Genomic DNA, 23,009 nt, shown 5'->3' with positions numbered 1-23,009 from the left:
AAATAGAACAGAACTTATAGAAACAAGGAAAAATATAGTTGTAAGCACAACTGTGCACTAATTTGTGCACCAATATGATGTGATTGGTCAAAAAGTAGATTTTATTAAAAACAGTGTTAATTTAAATTTTAAATATGAATAAATCAGTATTAGTACACGGATTAGTGCGCGACTGTGCTTGTATGTAGCAAAATTCTAAAAACAATAACTGAATAGTGCGAAACAGTAAATGAAAAGTCTAAAATTGACAAAAACTGACAGTAAACAGTAAATTAACAGTACAAAATCTGGTACTCTCCAAAACTAGGACCTATACCTTTTTTAAATTTCAAAAAGTAAAAATTATTTCATCTTATCTCAGTACAATTTTTTTATAGATGATTTTATCTCATCTTAATTTAAAAATTTTACTATTATTCAAAATATTTCATCTTATCTCATAGATTGCATAACCAAACAAAGCTTTAATTACTAGTATTATGTGAATGGCACATATCCATTTCTGATTAATTAGCCGGCAAAGTCGCATATTCTGTGCGCATGCAGTGCAAGCTTCACCGAAGGAGTAAAATTGTAAATAAATCTATATATACATACAAACGCTATGATTTTGGCCTACACCTAAAGCCAAGAAGTCAAGAAAATCTATGAGCCTAGATGGGTGGTTTTTTAGGTCAGTGATTAATTACAATATTTCACCGAAAAAGGAGGAGTCTGGCTCTTCGAACGAGGTCAAACCACTCAAAACTCCACAATCAAAAAGTCTCCCATAAACCAAACCCTCCAAAACCACACTGGCCGACAACCTATTTCTGACCTCACATGCAAACAAATCCATTCTCTATTCCCTCCCTTAAATTTGTTTCCTGTCAAAACAGTTTTACATGGTTAACTATATTCAGATTTTCCAGATACATTTACATTTGGGGGCACCTATCTTAATATGTCATAGTTTCACACTAATCTAAAGCTTCTATGCACGTGAGAAGTGAACAGATCACCATATTATATATACAAAGCAACGAAAATAGTTCTGAATTTATTATAAATTACGATGATTTAACATGTCCAGATAAACTATGTCTATAGAGACTTGTAGATGGAGAAAAGAGTGCCAAAAACATATAGATCAGAGGAGAAGACTCCAATATTTTACACTTTTCAATTTCACTCGTCTCTTCTCTTCCTGCGAAATTCCATCCATCTCCACAACGGCATGTGTTTCCTCTCCAAGAAGCGAATGCTGGCCTGACATTTTTTTGGAAGTGCCGAGAGCGACACCGGAACTCACATCAACTTGCATCAAAAGAGAGATTATCTATATCATAAGATATCGACCTTTTTTTGGGTGGGGGAGGGGGGAGAGATTATGGAGAGCTGCCAACAATGTCCACAGAGAACGGTGAAAATTTCAATTGCTGTTCATTGGCTGATCTGCTCTTCTTGAACAGAGGCTCTGGTGATGAATAAACCGACGACCCCACGGCCCAAGAATCGTTGGAGCCGTCGGAGCTAAAAGCAGCATCAATTACACCATTTGGGCTGCAAGGAATTTGCTCATACTTGCGCTTGTGAAGGTTGTAATAGTCGCAATTATCGGCCTTTGATAGCTCAGCAATGAGATTATAACAGTTGTTCACTTTTTCCTGTTATCATGCATGTCAATAATCTGTATTAATGGCTTCACGTTCGAACTTAAATACGGACAAAAATTGAAGAGAAAAAAGTCATAGATTCCAGAAACAAACCTTGCTTATTTCAAGGACGCCCAGAAGCTGGTTTTCGTATTCTATGTGATTACAAGGCTCAACTTGGTAGATAACGTGCATCATAGTGGCGGTGGCCAATACAGAAGGAAGATAACCGACGAATCTTGAACCTACAATATTTGAAAATTTGTGAACTACTGCTCAGGAATAAATAAATCTCTTCCTTTGTCCTTCGTACTTATCGAAAATATTAAGCTTTCCTCAAAGAAAGTTACGGGGATGCTTACCAGAGACCACAGAGAGAAGGAGCCGCTCACAACGCCTGAGGAACTCCAAGTGGAGATGGGGCTTCAATCTAATCCTCCTTATGACGTGGTCAATGAATGAGAGTGGGGTCACCGGTTGCATCTTCCACTGAAGGGTGGCGAGCACCAGAAGCTCCATTCTCTGAATATTTTTAGCCTCAAAGACGTACTTTGTGCCCTCCACCTGAAACATACAGAACAGATTAGCCGAGATTCGTGGACTCTGAAAATCAACTTACAAAAAGACGCCCACGTTATGAAACATGTAATAGATGTGGTTGAACGCACGTACCTGGAGGTCCAAGAGAAGTGGCACTTGGGTCTCTTCCACTTTTGCAGCCAAAGAGAGACAAGCCACGGCCACAAGTTGGATCATCCCTGGCTTATCTCTCTGAATATGGAGGCTTGTGAGGAACCTATCGAGATAGTTAATGGCTAGGATTGCTGTGGGTATTGAGAACCTATAATAAACTTGGACTTTGAGCATCCATTCCACAGCCTCACGACGAGCTACAGAGATAGTATTAGAGTCTGTTTCTACAATGCTGTAATCAAGATGAGCTTGTTTCTGTTCTTTGGAGAACAGAGAAAGAAGCTCTTCATCTTCCCAGAACAAATCTTGCTCCGACAAGCGCAAAGGAAGAAGAGAAGGTTTATTGAAATTATTGTTTTGGCTGCCATACGTCTCTCTCTCACTCTCCCCTTGTAAAACTTCCCCTTCTTCCACCCATCTCTCTTCTTCACAGTATAGAGAGTCCAGTGATAATGAAGAGCCTTGTACCTGTTGTTGTTCTATTTGCTGCTCATTCTGAAGTTGAATCGCCATCTTCTTTTCAGAAGAAGAGCTTTCAGTGCTCTATTCATTATACAAAAGAAATCTGGATCTCAACCCCATCTCTCTCACCCTCAAAACTTTGAGTGGGGGTGCAGAGACCAGAGAGGAGTTGAAAGCAAAGAAGGAAAAGTAGAAGATTTTTAGCAGAGTGATTTCACGCTTGTCCTTTTATTTTTATATGTATATATCGGGTTTTGGAATTCTTTGTGCTTTCGGTGTGAATTTAGTTGGCGGGCAGAAATGAAACGGCACGCACACCAAGCCGGACCCCATGAAAACAACGTCTCACGCCATTACAATTGCGAAAAAAATTCTTATTGAAGAAGTTAATAACTTAATATTCGATGCTTAAATATATTGTAGTTTGAATCACCGTATCATTTAAAAATACTTGGATAAGTTATAGAAAATAATATTTTGAAAAATAATAGTAATCATTACATAATTATTTAAAAAAAAAAGTAAATACATATCGAATCTATATGAAAAAAATTAATTTTTTAATAATAAACTCTATTCTTTTTTAAAATAATTACATAAAATTTACGCACTTCACGACTGTATTCTTCTATTTATTATTTATACACCACACATTTAATAAGAAAAAAATAAAAAAAATATATATAAAATGTGTTGTGTAGTTTATGGGATGATGAATATAATTTTTTAATTAGAAAACATAATGAAAAGATAAATATTAAAAAGTTGACTTTATAATTAAGTTCCCATTTGGATACAAAAATTTTTTAAATTCATATGATATAATCATTATAATTTTTTAAATTTATTACATAAAATAGAATAAACAAGAGCCATACTAGACCAACCGAGGGGGCAGCATTCCACAAGTATTTCATTTTTTTTACACGTGACGCATAGTTCTGATTTCTGAAATTGGGTTTCCTTTCATTTTTTCGTTAATTACCATTATATAAGAAGCAAAACCTATCAAATTATTGACTTAGAGATCTCATGATTGTATAAATACTTCAATTTTGTATTTTAAGTTTTAGGTGTGCTTATTTGTTGGAGTGAGATCCACTGGTCATTCAAAACTAATTATTAATAAAATCTACTATTTTTTTTAATTTATTATAATAAAAAATTAAACTCATCTTAATCTTTTTCATATATTACATTTATCTCATTTATTTACATTCAAATCAATCTTAATGAGAGATTAAAAAAGACTATTATTTATAAATCAACTCAAATTATTTAAAACCATCTCAATATCTAAACTAAAGTTATGTTTGAATAGTGAGCTGATATTAAATAATATGTGTATGATAAAAAAATAATAAACAAATATTAAATAATAATAATATTAAAATATATATAAAAATAATAATAAAATAATAAATAATAACAAATGATAAAGCTTTGAAAAAATATATACTCCTTGTTTGCAAGAGATTAGGGGGCTCGGGAAAAAAGGAAAGTTAAGGTGCGGTTTGGATTTATAGTTTGTTTTCATATATTAAATAAGATGAAATAAGATGAGTTGAGACTAAAATTAAAAATTAAATAAAATATTATTAGAATATATTATTTTAATATTATTTTAGTATTAAAATTTAAAAAAATTGAATTATTTATTTTATTTTGTGTGAAATTTTAAAAAAATTATAATGATTAAATGAGATGAGATGAAAAGTTTTTAAAAGTAAACAAATGAGTTAAAAATAGATGAATTGAGATAAAAATTAAAAATTGAATAAAATTTTATTAAAATATTATTTTATTAATATTATTATTATTTTAAAAAGAATTGGATTATTTTTTATTTTTTATATAAAAATTTTAAAAAATTATAATAATAAAATAAAATAAGATTAAAGAAAGCCGGGCCTACTTAAGAAAAATACAAAAGTGGGGGAATACGGGGAGAGAGATATTGCCCGGGGGAGAGGGATAAGAGATACAACAAGAAGACAAAAGCGGCACCCAAATCCATGAGACTGAACAACATTTAAAAAAAATTGGAGAAAGCTAGCGAATGTTGCGACAGGTTGAGATAGATGTAAGGTTAAACTCCATTTGGTTACGGAAATAATTTATAATCTATCACTATAATTTTTTAAAAATATTTATATAAAATATAATAAATAATTTAATTTTTTTAAATTTAAAATATATAAAAGTAATTATATATAAAATTTTCTATTTATAATATTAAAAAATAATATTTTATTCAACTTTTAATTTTAAAAAAATCTATATACAAGTAAAATTATGTACTAATATGTGTACCAATTTATTGTGATTGGTTAAAAAGTAAATTTTATTAAAAATAGTATTAATTTAAATTTTAAGTATGAAATAATCAGTATTAATACGTAAATTAATACGCGACTTTGTTTATACGTAATAAAACTCTTTAATTTTTATCTAAAATAATTTAATTTCTTTCTCATTATTCAAATTATATCTGAAATATATGAGCTTGGTTTTTTATCAAAAATTAAAAAATAATTAATTTTACCAATAATCAATTTGAGGCCAACAAAACGTACAATAATATGATAGAGAGGGGCGTCCGTAACACGTAATACGAGAGGGAGTGGTAAAGTAGGAGGAGAGGAGGCTGACTCTTTCAAGGGCCCCTGCCATTGGAAAGTCATAAATGATGCCGTCTTGTCTGAGCAAACTGACAGGCAAATTTAAGCCGTTTGCCGTACGTTTTACTTTCCTTTGACGTGCACGTAAGTCTAGGCGCTCTCTCTCTCCCTCGTCCAGTTATCGTCTTCCTCCCCCACCTCCCCCACCCCTTTTTCTTTTTTTGAATTTTTATTAACATAATTTTTTATTTATTAGTTTAGGAAAAGTTTTAAGTAAAGTTTGATTAATATATCAATTTTTTAATTTTTAACTAATTATTCAAAATTTAAACTCTATGTCAAATTAATCATCTCACTTTCTATAATTATAAAATATTATTATTTTTTAATTTTATATCTAATTTTGTAATGCTTAGAGCTTCAACTCCACTAAATTAATGTAACCCAGAATCAAATTAATATGTCAATGTTTAATCCAATATGGGGTTTTAAGGGACATATTAATTAAATTTTAGCTAAAGTTAAAATATGCATAAACTGATAAAGATGCTCTTATATCAGTTGATTTTTTAATAAATATCTTAGATTTTACTAATACCTTTTTTAATGCTTTCGGGAGAGGTAAATAATGGAAAATGCTAATTTATCTCCTTATTTTAATTTCTAGATTCTCATGTATTTTAATTTTATAATGGTTAATAAAGTAATTACAAGTATATTTATATATTTTTAAAATGTTTAAAAAATATTCAAAAGAACAAAAAAATTTAATTATATTAGGGAACACGCCCTATTATCAATGCTAGATAGCTGACTAGTAGCATCTTAAGGGAAATCATGGATGTGCACGAGACACACATCACGATTCTTAGGGATGAAAAAGAAATCGTGGCTGAGTCCATCAAATCGGACCGCTCCATTCGATTCATAACCGGTTGGATCCGATTTAAACCGATGTGGTCTCCAGTATGATCTTGATTTTCACATTTTAAAAGTCAATTTGAAATGAACTGCATCGTAATATTTAAAAAAATAAAAAATATAGTGTGTGAAAGTTAAAAGAGGTCGAGTAACATTATCCTAACAATTTCAGGATTGACAAAAGAATGAAATGAAAAGAGAACTTTATCAATATTAATAAGATAGTTTGAATTAAATATTTTTTCTATTTTAAAAAAGAAAAAAGAAAAAATTAAATATAATTTTTATTTTAAAATTTAACAAAGTTAAATTATTTTTTAATTAAAAATTTAGAAAAATTGTAATCATTAATTTAAAAATATATGTATTTAAATAATATTTAGAAAGAAAATAAAATAGAATGAGAATTATTTTCAAATATGGCTAAAATTCTAACTTCAATCAGAAGCGCTTGTATTTAAAGGTCACTTCAATTTTCAGAAGATCTTCAAAACCCACAAGCTAGGTTGGACATGAATGAGAGTAGATAGGCTGAATTTCGGCCATTAATTTAGTTAAGCTCTCTTTGTATATAGCCTGGCCCAGGCGATACCTCATGGCCTGCTAAGGTTGTCGGCTTAATGTCTCTGCCTTTCTCACCATAATGCTTGGAATTAGGAAGTGCGGATTGGACAGGGAAAGGCCAGCCGTTGGGGATTGGCACCACTTGCAAAAAAGAGTGAAAACACTGATATGGTGTAAGAAGGACTCGATCGATGCCTACGATTTTCAGCCCATCAGAATACTGATATCTAAATTAATATATATTTTTAATAACTAATCTCACTTCGTTTTATAGATGAGCTAGTAAAATCAACGTATTCCCCAAAACAAAAATCAACAAATAGAATTTGTTCTGATCTCGTGAACCACTTCTAATAATCTCACGCATGAAAATCTCTTTTTAAAAGCGAGTAATGATCTATGTACACAATTTTTTATTTTTTTTTTAATTTTGTTCTAGAAAGAGAAGTAGGTATGAATGTTTTGAAATTCAAATCAGACGAGAAACTCAAAATTATAAATAAATTTAACACTTTTGATGAAGTACTGATATTATATGACACTGGTTAATTGCAATGATACATGATATTTCAGTCTACATTCATTTTGCACAAATATTATTGGCAAAATCACATCTTTCCAAAGTTATGAATTTCACCAAACGAGGAATTTCTTATTTCTAGGCATCTATTACAAAAGATTATTTCCTTATATGTAAATTTTCATATTTAATTTCATTGTACATCTACATATCTTTGTAAAGCACAATACAGAAAATACACATTGAGTTATTTAAATATGCATCCCCTTCTTTCTTAACATGGTATCAGGCTAGACCACGGTCTTCTAATGCCATGACAGAATCATCCAACCCAACCCTTCCTTCCCCTTATCTTCTTCATCCCTTAGATTCCCCAAGCCTAACCCTTGTCAATGGCCTCCTAACCGGCGACAACTATCCCAAATGACAAAAAGTCATGACCCGAGCCCTTAATACAAAAAGCAAACTTAGTTTTGTTGATGGTACTCTCAAACCCCCTACACCTAACACACCCGAAGACACTCAATAGAACCAAACAAAGGATATGGTCCTTACTTAGATTCTCAATTCGATCAGCCCCTCTCTCACCAATTCCCTTGAATACCATACAGACCCATGTGATGTTTGGATTGATCTTTCCTCCCGTTTTTGTTATGGCAATAATGTCCGAATGTATTAACTCAAAAGTACTCTTTCTTCCCTACACCAATCAACCAATTCCGTTCATGATTACTACAACCAAATAAAACAAGTTTGGGATGAACTCGGTCATCTTCAATAAAGCACTGACCTCAAAGCTCTCCAGCAGCAAGCCAATGATGAACCGGTGTTCCAGTTCCTTCTTGGTCTCAGTGATTCTTTTGCCTCCATTTGCACTCAAATATTAGCCATGGACCCACTCTCATCCATAAGCAAAGTGTTTTCTATTCTGTTTCAGGAAGAGCAACAATGATTGCTCAACATCCATTCACCTTCATTGGAAACTCTGGCCTTGGCAATCCGACTTGGTGGGCATCCGAAACCTCCCTTCAAGTGCACTGCTTGCGGCAAAGAAGGACATACTCGTGATCAGTGCTGGACTCTAGTGGGTTACCCTCCTGGTCGCAACCCAAGAACCAAGACCCAACCCTCCATACTCGGTCAACCCCCTTCCAGCATCAACCAGCTCGTCGTTGCTCTGTCGGCCTCGATTCCGGTACCTGGCTTGACACCGGAGTTATACCAAAAGCTTCTTGACTTGCTCATGCCATCCCCACCTCCGATTGAGTACCCCTCAGTCAATTTCATTGGTAACCTTTCTTCCCCTTCCCATGTTTTTCCTTTCAATCAGTGCCTCCATTAGGTGGTAGACAGTGCCGCCAGCCACCATATCTGCCACCACAAGGAAGCTTTCACTGATCTTCATCCCCTAGCCACTCCCCATTCCATCCGACTTCCCACGGGTCAAGATGTTCTAGCCTAAGGTCTCGGCACTTGCATTCTCTCTCCATCTTTGACCTTAACTCATGTTTACTTTGTTCCACTTTTAAATTTTAATTTATTATCTATTTCCCAAATTACCCTTCACAATTCTTGCATTATTACTTTTTTCTTCTAATAAAATGCTCATTTCAGGACCCACAGTCGAAGATGCTGATTGGAGCGGGTGAATTATGCCATGGGCTTTATGTATATCGTCCCGACCTCCCTATGCTTTTTGCTGCTCAAACCACTGCTAATAAGACTCTAAGGCATCAACGTTTAGGTCATCCCTCTAGTTTTATTATTCCTAATATTTTAGATTCCCTTTGTATTCTTTCTGATTGTGATGTTTGTGCTCGTTCTAAGCACACAAACATACTTCTTTCCTTATTTGGGGTGGATATCATACTTCTTCCTTATGTGGCGCCCATTATTTCCTTATAATAGTCGATTTTTCTCGTACTACTTGGCTATATTTGATGTGTTTTAAATCTGAAACTTACACTCATTTAACGCATTTTTTTCTCTTGTCAAAAATCAATTTAATAACACTATTAAAATCATTCAAACTGATAATGGCAAAGAATTTTTTTCTCATCAATTTCAATCGTATCTTCTTGATCATGGCATTATTCATGAACGTAGCTGTGTTGAAATTTCTCAGCAAAATGGCATTGCAGAGCGTAAACACTGGCACCTTCTTAATGTTGCCCGCAGTCTACGTTTTCAAGCACACTTACCTCTTCCCTTCTGGGGTGATTGTGTTCTCATCGCTGCCTACCTCATTAATCGCACCCCCATTTGCACTCTCCACAATAAATCACCTTTTGAGGTTCTTTTCAACAAACCACCCAACTATGATCACTTTCGTGTGTTTTGGTGCATCTGTTATGCACAAACTCTTCGTGCTCACCGTGATAAATTCTCTCCTCGTGCTACAAAATGTGTCTTTCTCAGCTACCCAAGCACTCACAAAGTATACAAACTCTACAATATTTATACACAATGCATTTTCTATTCTCGTGACGTCACCTTCCATGAACAACAATTTCCTTTTCAGGATATTCCCGACACTTCCTCCTCTTCCATCATTCCTCTTCCCATCCCAAAACTCGTCCTACCTTCTTCCCAAACGCCTCTTAATCCTTCTCAACCTCCACTCTCCTCTCCTTCTCCTCCACCCATCTCTCGTCCTTGCCGCCACACTACACGGCCTCCCTATCTCAATGACTATATATGCCCCACCTTACATATAGAGCCCACGGCGTCTTCATCTGCTTCAACAACTTCAGGTAATGCTCATCCTTTATATGCCTTTCTTTCATACTCTCATTTTTCTCCCTCACATGTTACCTATTTAAATGCTCTCACCACTTGTATTGAACCCTCATGTTATTCTGATGCTATTCACCACCCAAATTGGCGTGAGGCAATGTTCGCTGAGCTCTAGGCTCTACAAGATAACTCCATTTGGACTCTTGAGCACCTTCCACTTGGTAAGAAACCCATTGGATGTAAATGAGTTTTCAAAACCAAACTCAAAACCGATGGATCCATTGAGAGGTACAAAGCCCGACTGGTTGCCAAGGGCTACACTCAAGTTGAAAGTCTTGACTATCATGAGACTTTTGCTTCGGTTGCCAAAATGACCACTGTTTGCTGCTTATTGGCAATTGATGCTACAAAAAATTGGCTCATTCATCAACTCGATGTTAATAATGCTTTTTTGCATGGTGATATTGATGAAGAAGTTTACATGATCTCATCACCCGGTTCTTGCACTCAGGGGGAGATCCGTGTTTGTCGACTCAGAAAGTCTCTATATGGCCTCAAACAAGCCTCTCACAACTGGTTTTCCAAACTAACTATTGTGCTTATTGATGCAGGTTTTCGTCAATCTCAGGCCGATCACTCATTATTCACTCTTATCACTCCCACTAGCATCACTATTGTTCTCGTATATGTTGATGACATCCTCGTTGCTGGTAATGCTCTTTCCCAAATTGAGTTTTTCAAGACTCTCCTCTCCACTCACTTCAAAACCAAGGATCTTGGCTCTCTCAAGTTTTTCCTTGAACTTGAAGTCACACGTTCTTCTGCCGGTATGTTTCTGAATCAGCGAAAATATGCCTTTGATATACTTTCTGATAGTGGTCAACTTGGTGCTCGAACTACCTCTTTTCCAATGGAACAACATTTGAAGTTTTCCAATGAAGATGGCTCTCTCCTTCCTGATCCTAGCATTTATCGTCGTCTGGTTGGTCGTCTCATTTACTTGACCATCACTCGACCCGATATTGTTTATGCCTTCAACATTTTCAGTCAATTTATGCATGCTCATCGTGTTCCTCATATGACTGTTGCTACATGTGTTCTCTGTTACCTCAAAGGGAGTCTCGGCCAAGGCATTTTTTTCTCTTCCTCCAGAACCACACAAGTTATAGCATATATTGATTCTGATTAGGCCAGTTGCCCCACCATGTGTCGTTCCACCACCGATTATTTCATACAGCTCGATACTAGTTCGATTTTGTGGCGTACAAAAAAATAGACTACCGTTGCTCGGTCTTCTGCTGAAGCCGAATACCGCGCCATGGCTGTCACCATCTATGAGCTCACTTGGCTCAAGCAACTTCTCACTGATCTTGGCATCCCTCATCCCGAGCCTTTTCACCTTTACTGTGACAATCAGTCTACTCTTCACATTGCTCACAACCTCATGTTCCATGAACGTACTAAACATATTGAGATTAATTATCATATCATTCGTGATAAAATTCGCTTTGGTCTCCTCAAAGCCGTTCACACTTCGTCACATGAGCAAATTGTAGATGTCTTCACCAAAGCTTTAGGTCATTAACTTTTTCTTCACTTCTCACGCAAGTTGGACATTACGGATCTTCATGCGCCAACTTGAGGGAGAGTATTGACAGAATAACATCTTTCCAAAGTTATGGATTGCACCAAACTAGGAATTACTTATTTCTAGATATCTATTACAAAAGATTATTTCCTTATATGTAAATTTCCATATTTAATTTCATTGTACATCTATATATCTTTGTAAAGCACAATACAGAAAATACACATTGAGTTATTCAAATAAGCATCCCCTTCTTTCTTAACAAATATTTTGAACTTTTAGAAGAAAACATATATTTTACATAACCCATTGAGAATACAATAAAAAAAAATGAATATACGCAGGCAGTGAACTTCTTTCATTTCCGCGAGCAGAAGCTTTATAGGTTGTCTCTCAATATGGCGGCGGAGGGTACGTACCTTGATATGGACCTGGATAGAACATGATAGAGAAGTTTAAGTAAAGTGATTTGAATTGAATATTAGCAGCTAGCTGCCGCAGAAAGTATATTTATCCACATAAAACGTCGTCGCAAAGATACCTGGAGGATAAAGACTGTGTGAAGATTGCAGAGCGGGTGGATATAGAGATGGAGGATAAGCTGAGTATGGGAATGGTTGATAGCCTGCTGTGTTAGATATTAAGTATGAAGAGCAAGGATCAGATGGAGGTGGGTAGGGCCGCGCTGGTGGTGCGTAAGGAGCTGCCGGTGTAGGAGTTGGGTAAGGATTGGCAGCTGCTGTTGGAGAGCACCAATGAGGGTCTTGGAAGAAGAATGGTTGAGTTACATATGGTCCGAATGACGATGGCGACGGACAAGCAAAGCTGCTTGTTGCAGGTTCCTGCAATACTCCAATATATAATAGGCAATATTAATTAATTATATATATTCATCTCCCATGAAAAAATAACCTCCACGATTTTTAATACAAGACTATGATATTCGCTAATTAATACCACATGAAGTATTGTCTGTGTAATTGTGTAGCAATTATATATTAATGTCACTTACCCGGACATTATTCTCATAACGTAATATTAGCCGCACTCTGTAATGAACCTGTTGGGAATTGCTGTGATGTAATTAAGGAAATAGATGGAGTTATAAACGATGGCTGCTGTGATGAAAATAAGGAATGTATGGAAGGTGTTTGTGAAAATGATAAAAGAGAGTCACAAGTATATTGATAAGGGATTCTTCGAGGGAACCCAACCTCCTTACAAATCAAAACTACTGACAATTTCTAGATTCAAGAGATTCCTCTACTTTCCCCTCTGCTCTCCTATATACCTCCACCAGCTCGTACATCATACCCCATGTTAGACTAACATATAAAAAGACTTAAAAACCCTTCTAACAAACATAATATCTATGCCCAAAACGCAGAGGTTTATCAAAGTAAAATACTAGCATTAGCACTACAAAACTGTGACATTTCAGCAATTCTCGAACGACACCGTCAAAGTCAGGTTCATGACAGACTCGTCCTGCACATCTGCAATGACAGGAGAAAGATGATACATTAATCCTCTTGGCCTGATTCTGGTCCATATATATATATATATATAAAGGGTACGTACGTATCTGTCACTTTTATCGTACTCTCTATCAGTTATACATATCGATTAAGAATAATTATGTCCCAACTTAATTCATTATAAAAAAAAGAATAACGTATTCGTTAAGAAAATGAGATATTGCACCGTTACATTTATAATTAATCGAGATAAACTTTTGTCATATTTTTTGTTTTTCTAAATCCAAGCTAGTAATTTAACCCAACCATAGCCTTTCATGAAATGAAGTATTAACGCACGCAAATCAAGATAAATCCCATGAAACTGGTGTAAAAACGCAAATTGAGCAAACACGAATAGCTAGCTAGCTCCAACCACTTGCATGGATTAAGAATGTTATTTCACTACAACATTTTGGAGCTTTTTCTAAGGTTGAGAGTGGTCGAAAAATGCTAGGATTAAGTGGGAAAAAAAATTTTCCCACCAAAATTTTTCATGGGATGTTGGTGGCATATAATAAGTAGCGAATACTATTTTTGCCACCAAATTTATTTTTCGTGAGAAAAGATACATTTTTTCCACGATTCCAATTTGTGATAAAAAATAATTTGGTTTGTGGCAAAAGCTGTTTGGATTTAAACCATTGTGGTCCTCAAATTTATTTACCCACTAATATTTTTGGGCGAAAATAATATAATTCCCACGATAATATTCATGAAAAATATGGTGGCATAAAATTTTTTGTAATTTATCTTGTTGTGCCAAAAACATGTTTATAATAGACTTCGTGGTGCCAATTATATCACAAAATGAATTATAGTTGTCAAACTCCACCTTTTCCCACCATCTTGTATGATTGCTAATGTTCATTTTTCATGAACATTTACAGTTTGGTGGCAAATACACATTAGCAACGTAGAATATAGTGGTAAAAAGTATTTGTCACGAGTTACATTCATGGCAAAAGCTCAGATGTTTTAAGAAAAAAAAAAGCCAAAAAGAAGAAGAAGAAGAGAGATTTAGCCAAAACTAATCATAACAAATAGTCTAATATAGGCTTAAATAAATATATGCCAACATTAGAGATCAAAATTGACACTTATAATAATTTAAAAAGAAAATATTAGAAAAATTTACATTTGTTTTTACAAACTTATCTATTCCCAATACATTCAAGTTTTAGAAACCAATACCAAATCATGTTTTACAACCTCAAAACTGCTCCACTTAATCCCAACACTTCAAAATAATTCATCTTTATCCAACTACATTCCATGTTCAAACATCAACACAAATGAAGCCAAATTACCTATAGAATAATGGGTGACTATCAATATATTGTTGTTTGGATCATACTTGGAGAATATGGAAGGGTGACCATCATGATATTCTAGAAATATATCATGTAAATGTTTTGGTACATCATGAACCTGTAATAAGAACAGGGAAGGTGAAAACCTTTTCTAGATGTATTATCCATACATCAATGTATTTCAATTTCAGGCATATGAAATCTAAAGAACACAAATATATAGAATACTTACGATGTGCATGGTTAATGTGAGCATTTCGAGTTGGTTTCTTTAACTTCCTTGCTGCAGAGGTAAGAGGATCTTTATGCAAATCCTTGAGAAATAAAAAGGAACTATTGAGGTACTATGAAAAAATGGGAGAGAAACAAAATATCAGAGCATATGGATGAACAAGATATCTTACTTGATGAGTTCAAACTGTGCTTGGTTCACACAAAACAATGGTGGTGGTTCCATATGGATGAAGCTGCCCTTGATCAAAATATAGAAAGAATTACAAAAAAAAAAAAAAAAAAGTCAATGTTTTGGTTCCAAGTCATAAGTTCTAGGATATGTTGGAAAAGATTCACACCTGAAGGGAAAGGAAATTATGCCATAAATACAAGACAAAACGCCCCCAATATAGCATAGATTATTTACAATATTGCTAGATAGAAGCACAATATGGTGACTGACTTTTTCATGAAGCAAATGATACTAAATTAATTCCATATAATCATATTAAAATATTGAAAGTGTCATTCTGCAATAACACTCATTTTTCCATAGCATTTGCCTCTTTTTTTACTTAGGCCCATGCATTCAAATACTCTACATGTGTAAACTGTCCAGATTTATTATTTAAAAAAATAATAAATAAATAAATAACACACTTTTTCATAGGTTCCTTGAACTGTACTCTGTTTCTTGTTTGAAGGCATCTTCATTTGCATGCAACATGATTTTCAGAGACTTGTTCATCACTATTCCAAACTAAATCAAAAGCTCCAATTTATTGGAATGCTATAAAACTCAAATCGATGCACTTCCTCATGAATTCATCTTTCTCCAGTTAGAAAGCAGACATATAACATGTAACTTGATCGATACATGACCTCACTAACTAAACTAATTTGTCCATATACTATCCTTGCATACAGATTTACAACAGGAGCAATTAAATAATATTTGGTTGAGAGTTCAATACCAACATGTAAAATAGATGCTTACAAACTAGACCATCTACAATATCCATGTCCACCTACATACAGATCTACATGCACACAGATATGTGTGTGAGTGGGTGGGTGGGTCATGGGTGGGTGTTCACTTGTATCCTATGCTAGAAGTCTTTTAGACTACTAGAGGTAATGCTAGTAGTCTTACCTTGAACTTAGGATTCATTTCGCAGCCGAATCATTTTTGCAATTTGATGCAAGTAACCTTCAATGCCATCAAACATGAAAGAAGCAGAATGGAAGGAGATCTGCTCTTCATCCAAGGAGAATGCAAGAACCATGTGAAATGACAAAAGCTACATAGGAGCTGTAAAATACAAACATAACGCCCCCAATCACTTTCATAGCAATATTGATTGCAACTATATGTCAAACCTGTTTAGAAGTTCATAAAAAAGAAACCAAACACAAGTTAGATGACTAAAAACAATTTATCTAGAGAGAGTGAGTACACCAAAAGGCTCTTACATCAACATCAAGCACCCAGACCCCCAATTTGGAGGATAGGATTTTTTGGAGAATAGCAAATTTCATAGCCAACTCCTTTGCAGCGAGTCCACCATTGGTACCAAATTCATTATACCTAAGTACTAATTAAGATAAAGATGTTTGGTATACCCCAGTATGTCAGCTTCATAGTAGAAACAACCAATTTCCTCTTCTAAATAATAATAATAATCATAATATAAGCAATCATGGACTTATTTATAGTAATTGGTCCAACAAATGGCACCAAAACTTGTTAAATGACAACCCCATATTGCTAACAGTTACTTCAAATCCATGTAATTTCAAAAGCAACTACCCAAACCTTGCTAATCAGCAGGACAATTGAATTATAATTTTTTTCAATAGACATAAAATGAGATAAATTAAAACCTAGATACAAACCAAAAAAAATACAATGAAATTTTCCTACGAGGCTGCAAGAGCCCAGATTCAGTGATGCAGGGACATTCTTTGATCTCTGTAATAGCAAGTGCAAGTTATTATCAATGGCACAAATACTTTGATATTTATATATACGGAATATTTTCAGACACTAGCATCAATTTTCATACATCAATGGCACAAATATTTTCAGACATTAATGGCAAAGAACAGAGATCCACTATCTATTGCAAATAACAAATATTAGTGAAACTCACAAATGCCTACAAAAACTAGGGTTTTGAGTTAGTAAGAACATATCTCAGTGCAATGCAACCAAGAAGAAATTCAAATACGTACAACAAAGGATAGATCTTGAAATACATACCCTAAATCACAAAAAGAATCTGAAACTACAAGGGGCTCTTATAGAGATGAGAGAAACAGAGAGATGAGGGAGAGACCGTAGGGTATCGGGGCTTGAAGAGGGAGAAATTTGAGTGGATGTGAGACAGCTTCGCGCACGGCTGAGAGGAAATCGACGCTGGTGGCTAGGCTTGCGACAGTGCATGACGGTAAGGAGGGGGAGAGGGAGAAGGGGTTCGGCGACGACATCGTGGTGTTGTCGACAGCGGCAACGCGGGCTAGCTAGGGTGGTCACAAGAGGGGACGACATAGGTGGGGGGGAGGGGGGAGGCGAGAAAGAGGAAATGAGAGAGGGATTAGAGTTTTGGGCACCCGGGGGGGTTTGTTTTTGTGAGTTTTGGCGCCGAGTAAAATTCACTGAATATTTAAATTTTAATTGTGGCTAACATTTTCATCACTAAAAATAGATAAGCCACACTGACGAGAACAGATATTAAATAATTTATTGCAATGACTTTATTTCATGGTAAAAAGACAATCTAACTCGTAACAATAAGACTTTTTTCACTAGAAGTCTATATGTTGTCCATGTTTATTATTCAAGAAACAAGTTGGTCACAAAATTTACGAAGGTGGTAGGAAAAAATCTTTTGCCATTAAATATTATCGACCATGACAATCTCATGGAAAAAAGCCTATGTTTATTCTCTCCAATAATTTTAGTGGCAAAAGGTCACTTTTTCCCACGATATTATGTCGTGAAAAAAGAACTCGTGGCAAAAGCCCTAATTTGTTGTAGCCATTTTTATTGTGACGAAAATGTGGTAATTTACCTGCCATTTTTATCTTGAAGCTAGCGGCCAGTCGTTCTCGTCGTAGCCCCCAGAAAGAACCCCTTGCAATAGCACCCTATCATCCAACATTAATATACCATAACCATCCAGTTTTTTTTTTTTTTACAAAAAAGAAAAAGAAGAAGAAGAAGAAGAAGAAGAAGAAGAAGAAAACCATCCAGTTTAAATTAATTCATGATCCAAAACGATATATATAAAAAGCACGGCGAACTCATTTGAGTTTATATAAAAAATAATTAATTACTTTCTGCTGCCGATGAAAGTGTCGCGTTTAATGGTATTGCGGTTCCAAACTTCGCAGGTTAACTCTCCAAGACCTTCGATTAACTCAATCGGAAACTTATCCTGAAAAACGGGATCCGTATGCCCATCTGTGCACGCATCAAAATTATGGTCAATATGATGGCTATATATAGCAGTAGTACGTACTAGATCTTAATACCTGATCAGCTATAGCCTGTATAGCATCAAACTATATAACAGGTTTGATTTGGTATGAGACAGAGAATTAGGGTGCAAACCATACTAGTATGTGTTCTGGTTTTGTGCTTGGTGCTACCATATTCGATGCACACGTACGGGTCCTGCTTTGAAATCCACTCGGTATCCTTCAATTGATCGCAGCCAACAATTACACCAAACCAACAAATAAAATAAAAAGAACAATAAAAAGAAGTTAATTTGAACAAGAGCTAGCTAGATACGATCATAGGGTCGTGAACATTGGTTTTTCTTTGATAGATAAGATCAAAAATAGAAGGGTGAAATATGACAATGGAAACTATTACCTATAACGTCAAGAAACTGGCCTTGGATGGTACCCGTAATCGATATGGACAAGCAATTAATTAGATGCTTGAATTGACTTGGATTTTGATGCTGCTAATAATTACTACGTCGGGAAGAGCTATCTATATATATATATATATATAGCTTGGATCGAAAAGGGTACGTTACATATTGACTTGGAGTTGATTGATCTTTGATGCTTCCCAAGGGGATCGGAGGATCAGGAGTAAGCTTGCTGCTAAATGACATGGTGTGTTGGATTTGTTTCGAATTCCGTGCTCCCTTCTCCTCAGAAAGAGGAAATTGAGCCCCAGATTTTTAGCGTTGCCGGCTTCGGGGAAAAACCTATACCCGCGGTCCCCGCTTATATGTTTTCCTTTATTTCCTGAGAGAGATGAGAGAGACGGCTTGGGCTCGGAGTAAAAGAAAAGAGAAAAGCATGTATGCCGTCATTGTTGACGCTGGTCAAATTTTTTTCTTAAAATAATAGTTAAGAAAGTGATTTTTTAAATATTTAAATATTAAAAAAATTTATAAAAAAAATATAAATATGATAGCAGTTAAATGGCGCGTTGCTATTCAAACAGTAGACTCACTGTTTCGAGAAAAAACTAAAAATAATAAAGCCGTTTGGGGGTGTAGGGTGGAAAATAGTTGCTAACGCATGGCAGGCAAGTGTCACGGATTTAGAATTTCTTCATTCGACCCGTGCGGCCTTAGGAGGCTTTCTCTCCCACAAAACTCTTAAGTAAGCCTTCTAAAGGACTCAATACAATAGAGAACAAACTAGAGAGAGAAGATAGAGAGAGAAGATAGAGAGAGATGCTCTAAAGAACTTGTTTCTCTTATTGCTTGGTGATTTATACAAATGAGAGCCCCTCTATTTATAGGGAACTCTTAGTACAAAGAATGGTTAGGATTGTGACACTTGTCATCAATCCAAGGGTAAAGAACTTTCTAGATTCCTACTCTAGAATTGTCTATAACGCCCATTTCTAGAACACTACTCTAGAATTGTCTATAACGCCCCTTCTAGATGACTCTACACAATTCCACAAGATTACAAAGGACTAGGAGGCTTCTAGAAGGTTAGGAAATTCTCTAAAAAAAATCTAGGTGGTGACATTCTCCCCCACCAAGCTTCGCGACGTCCTCGACGCGGTGTCTTCATGGAACCTTCGGATGTAATCTTCAAACTGCCACAATGATTCCTTTGGTTCCCAAGTTGTCTCACTTTCGGGCAATCCCTTCCACTTGATCAAGTATTCTTGGTGTGGCATATGACTCTTTCGCCTGATGACACGGTCCGCCAAGATTTCTTCTACTTGTTTGTCGAAAGTGGTAGTTATGCCCAATGGTGCACGCTTGGACTCTCCTCGTGTTGGCTCCTCTTCATCACCATGGTAAGGCTTCAAGCAGCTGACATGGAAGACTGGATGAAGTTTGAACTTGGAGGGTAAGTCTAACTTGTAGGAGACCTTCCCTATTTTCTTGATGATTGGGAATGGTCCCTCATAGCATCGTACAAGCCCATTGTGTAGCTTTCTTGTAAACTTGTGTTGGCTCGACAAGATCTTTACTAACACCAAGTCGCCTATACGATATTCCGCGTGCCTCCTTTTCTGATCAGCCCACTTCTTCATCTTCTTGGTTGCTTTGTCTAAGTAGGAACGGGTTACATCCAATTGTTCGTTCCAAGACTTAGTAACCTTGAAGGCTGTTGGACAATTCCCCGCGTAACTTGTCTCCAATGACTGGGGAGTAAGTGGCTGCTATCCCATTACAATCTCAAATGGGCTCTTGTTTGTGGACTCGCTCCTTTGTAAATTATAGGAGAATTGAGCGACATCCAATAACTTGGCCCAATCGGATTGGTTGGCACTTACAAAGTGCCTCAAGTATAACTCTAACAAGGCATTCACCCTCTCAGTTTGCCCATCTGTCTGAGGGTGGAAGCTGGTAGAGAAATGTAGGGCAGACCACATAAGCTTGAATAGTCCTGACCAGAACTTTCCTGTGAAGCGAGGGTCTCGATCACTAATAATGCTCCGTGGTAAGCCCCAATACTTAACCACATGCTTGAAGAATAACTTTGCAGTTTCTTCAGCTGAGCAATCCTTAGGAGCCGCGATGAAGGTGGCATACTTGGAGAATCGATCTACCACCACAATGAGGGTACCGCAACCCTCAGATTTAGGTAGAGCCACTATAAAATCCATACTCACACTTTCCCATGGGTGAGAAGGAATGGGTAGTGGTTCTAGCAATCCTGCAGGACTTTGATTCTCCACCTTGTCTTGTTGACACACAAGACAAGTCTTCACGTAGAGTTCCACCTCGTCTCTCAATTGAGGCCAATAGTAGGAAGCTTCCAGCAAAACTCGAGTACGCCGTTGGCCCGGATGTCCAGCCCATAAGGAATCATGGCATTCCTTGATAAGGTTCCTCCGTAGGTTTCCCCACTTTGGAACATAGATTCGCCGCCTGATGGTGTAGAGAAGACCGTCCTCTACCCAGAATCTCTTGGTTTTCCCTTCCTTAGCCATGTTCACCAAGTTCTTGGCTAAGGGATCATGCTCCATGCCTTCACGGATCACATCGAGTAGCTCTCCTTGAGCTTGAGTGATAGCAGCAAGTTCACCCTTCCTACTTAGTGCATCAGCAACGAGGTTGGCCTTGCCCGGTTTGTACTCCAAGACAAAGTCAAATTCTGCCAAGAAGTCTTGCCACCTAGCTTGCTTTAGGCTTAGTTTCTTCTGACTTTGGAAGTAACTAGTGGCAATATTATCTGTCTTGACTACAAAACGGGAGCCAAGCAAATAGTGTCGCCAAACTCTGAGGCAGTGAATGATAGCCGTCATCTCCTTCTCTTGTACGATGTATCTTCTTTCCGTCTCGTTGAGTTTGCGACTCTCATACGCAATGGGATGTCCTTCTTGCATAAGAACTCCCCCTATGACAAAATCTGATGCATCTGATTGTACCTCAAAAGGCTTGGTACAATCTGGTAAGGCCATGACTGGTTCCTCCGTGATGGCTGTCTTCAGATCGTCAAAGGCTTTCTGACACCTTGATGACCACTCCCAGGCCCTGTTCTTCTTGAGCAAGTCGGTGAGGGGGGATGCTCTTGTGGAGTATCCCTTTATAAATCTCCTGTAATAGTTGACAAGCCCAAGGAAGGATCGGAGCTCGGTAACCTTAGTGGGAGGCTCCCACTTCTTGATTGCCTCAATTTTTCCCTCCTCCATGCTGAGTTTTCCACCTTGGATTTTGTGGCCAAGGAAATGGACTTCATTTAGTGCGAATGAGCACTTCTCCTTCTTGACATAGAGTTGGTTTTCCCTTAAGACACGGAAAACAACCCTTAGATGCTCCACATGTTCTTCAAGGGTAGAACTATAGATGACGATATCATCTAGATAGACTACCACAAACTGATCAAGATAGGGATGAAAGATTTTGTTCATGAGCGTGCAGAAGGTAGCTGGAGCATTTGTGAGGCCAAAGGGCATCACTAGGAACTCGTATGCCCCATAGCGAGTTACACAAGTTGTTTTGGCTTCGTCTCCTTCCGCAATCCTTACTTGATAATATCCCGATCTTAGATCAAGCTTGGAGAAGTACTTTGCATGGCCTAGTTGATCAAATAAGTCAGCAATCAAAGGAATAGGGTACTTGTTTTTTATGGTTACCTTGTTTAGAGCTCGGTAGTCAATGCACAGCCGCAAAGACCCATTATGCTTCCTTTGAAACAACACGGGTGCCCCGTATGGTGCCTTGGAGGGTTGGATGAATCCGGCATCAAGTAGCTCCTTTAGTTGCCTCCTTAGTTCTTCAAGCTCTGGAGGTGACATGCGATAAGGTGCTTTGGCCGGTGGTTTGGCGCTGTGTTCCATCTCGATCTGATGATCCACCTTTCTCCTAGGTGATAGTTGCTTGGGCAACTCTGGAGGCATCACATCCTCATAGTCCCTGAGGACCCTTTGGATTTCCTTGGGTGGAGGGGAGGAAATCTTCACTTTATCCTCCTCCATGGAGGCCAAGTAAGACACCTCTCCCTTCTTCCATCCTTTCTTGAATTGCATGGCGGATAGAAGTTGGGTGGTGTTTGGCTTGGACACGGTGGGTATCATGCATGGACCGCCCTCCAAGATACACACCGAGTTGTAGTGGGGAAGAGACACTACATTGAATTGTCTCAAGAATTCCATCCCCAATACGATGTTGAAGTCATCCATGGGAGCGACAGAGAAATCCACCGTGCCTCTCCAAGTGCCAAGTTGTAGCTCCACCCCGTGAGCTACGCCATCAAGGGGTTTGGCCTCAGAATTCACGATCTTCAG

General features: G+C 36.8%; 1 protein-coding gene and 1 long non-coding RNA gene across 9 annotated transcripts; both read right to left on the bottom strand.

Moving 5' to 3' along the window:
* Positions 1-1,010: 1,010 nt before the first annotated feature.
* Positions 1,011-3,015, bottom strand: LOC122308834 (cyclin-D3-1-like). Its single transcript, XM_043122091.1, has 4 exons — positions 2,307-3,015; positions 1,997-2,198; positions 1,749-1,879; positions 1,011-1,646 (listed from the first exon to the last, which is right to left on the bottom strand). Exons 1-4 carry the CDS (start codon positions 2,838-2,840, stop codon positions 1,368-1,370), a joined length of 1,146 nt encoding a protein of 381 aa, XP_042978025.1. The 5' UTR covers positions 2,841-3,015; the 3' UTR covers positions 1,011-1,367.
* Positions 3,016-12,047: 9,032 nt separating this feature from the next.
* On the bottom strand, positions 12,048-19,066 carry LOC122310751. 8 transcript variants are annotated; one of them, XR_006242664.1, is made up of 11 exons: positions 18,666-19,066; positions 18,404-18,485; positions 18,122-18,248; positions 16,256-17,932; positions 15,936-16,162; positions 14,974-15,036; positions 14,802-14,883; positions 14,567-14,687; positions 12,752-13,235; positions 12,281-12,581; positions 12,048-12,170 (listed from the first exon to the last, which is right to left on the bottom strand). It is a non-coding gene; the product is annotated as an uncharacterized LOC122310751 (long non-coding RNA). The 8 variants fall into 8 exon arrangements; XR_006242669.1 differs by lacking the exons at positions 12,048-12,170; positions 12,281-12,581; positions 12,752-13,235 and having other exon boundaries at positions 14,296-14,687; positions 15,936-16,094; positions 16,256-16,370; positions 17,857-17,932; XR_006242665.1 differs by lacking the exons at positions 12,048-12,170; positions 12,281-12,581; positions 12,752-13,235 and having other exon boundaries at positions 14,297-14,687; positions 16,256-16,370; positions 17,857-17,932.
* Positions 19,067-23,009: the final 3,943 nt, after the last annotated feature.

This window comes from Carya illinoinensis, chromosome 5 (genome assembly GCF_018687715.1).
Source record: "Carya illinoinensis cultivar Pawnee chromosome 5, C.illinoinensisPawnee_v1, whole genome shotgun sequence".
Classification (NCBI taxonomy): Eukaryota; Viridiplantae; Streptophyta; class Magnoliopsida; order Fagales; family Juglandaceae; genus Carya; species Carya illinoinensis.
This window is presented reverse-complemented; position numbering and strand designations above follow the sequence as displayed.

Excerpts from the sequence above, each read along its gene's own strand:
- LOC122308834 (XM_043122091.1), bottom strand. The coding sequence starts at position 2,840 with ATGGCGATTCAACTTCAGAATGAGCAGCAAATAGAACAACAACAGGTA. Across the intron at positions 1,880-1,996 it reads CCTTCTCTCTGTGGTCTCTG|GTTCAAGATTCGTCGGTTAT; the intron begins GTAAGCATCCCC and ends CAAATATTGTAG. Across the intron at positions 1,647-1,748 it reads GCGTCCTTGAAATAAGCAAG|GAAAAAGTGAACAACTGTTA; the intron begins GTTTGTTTCTGG and ends GCATGATAACAG.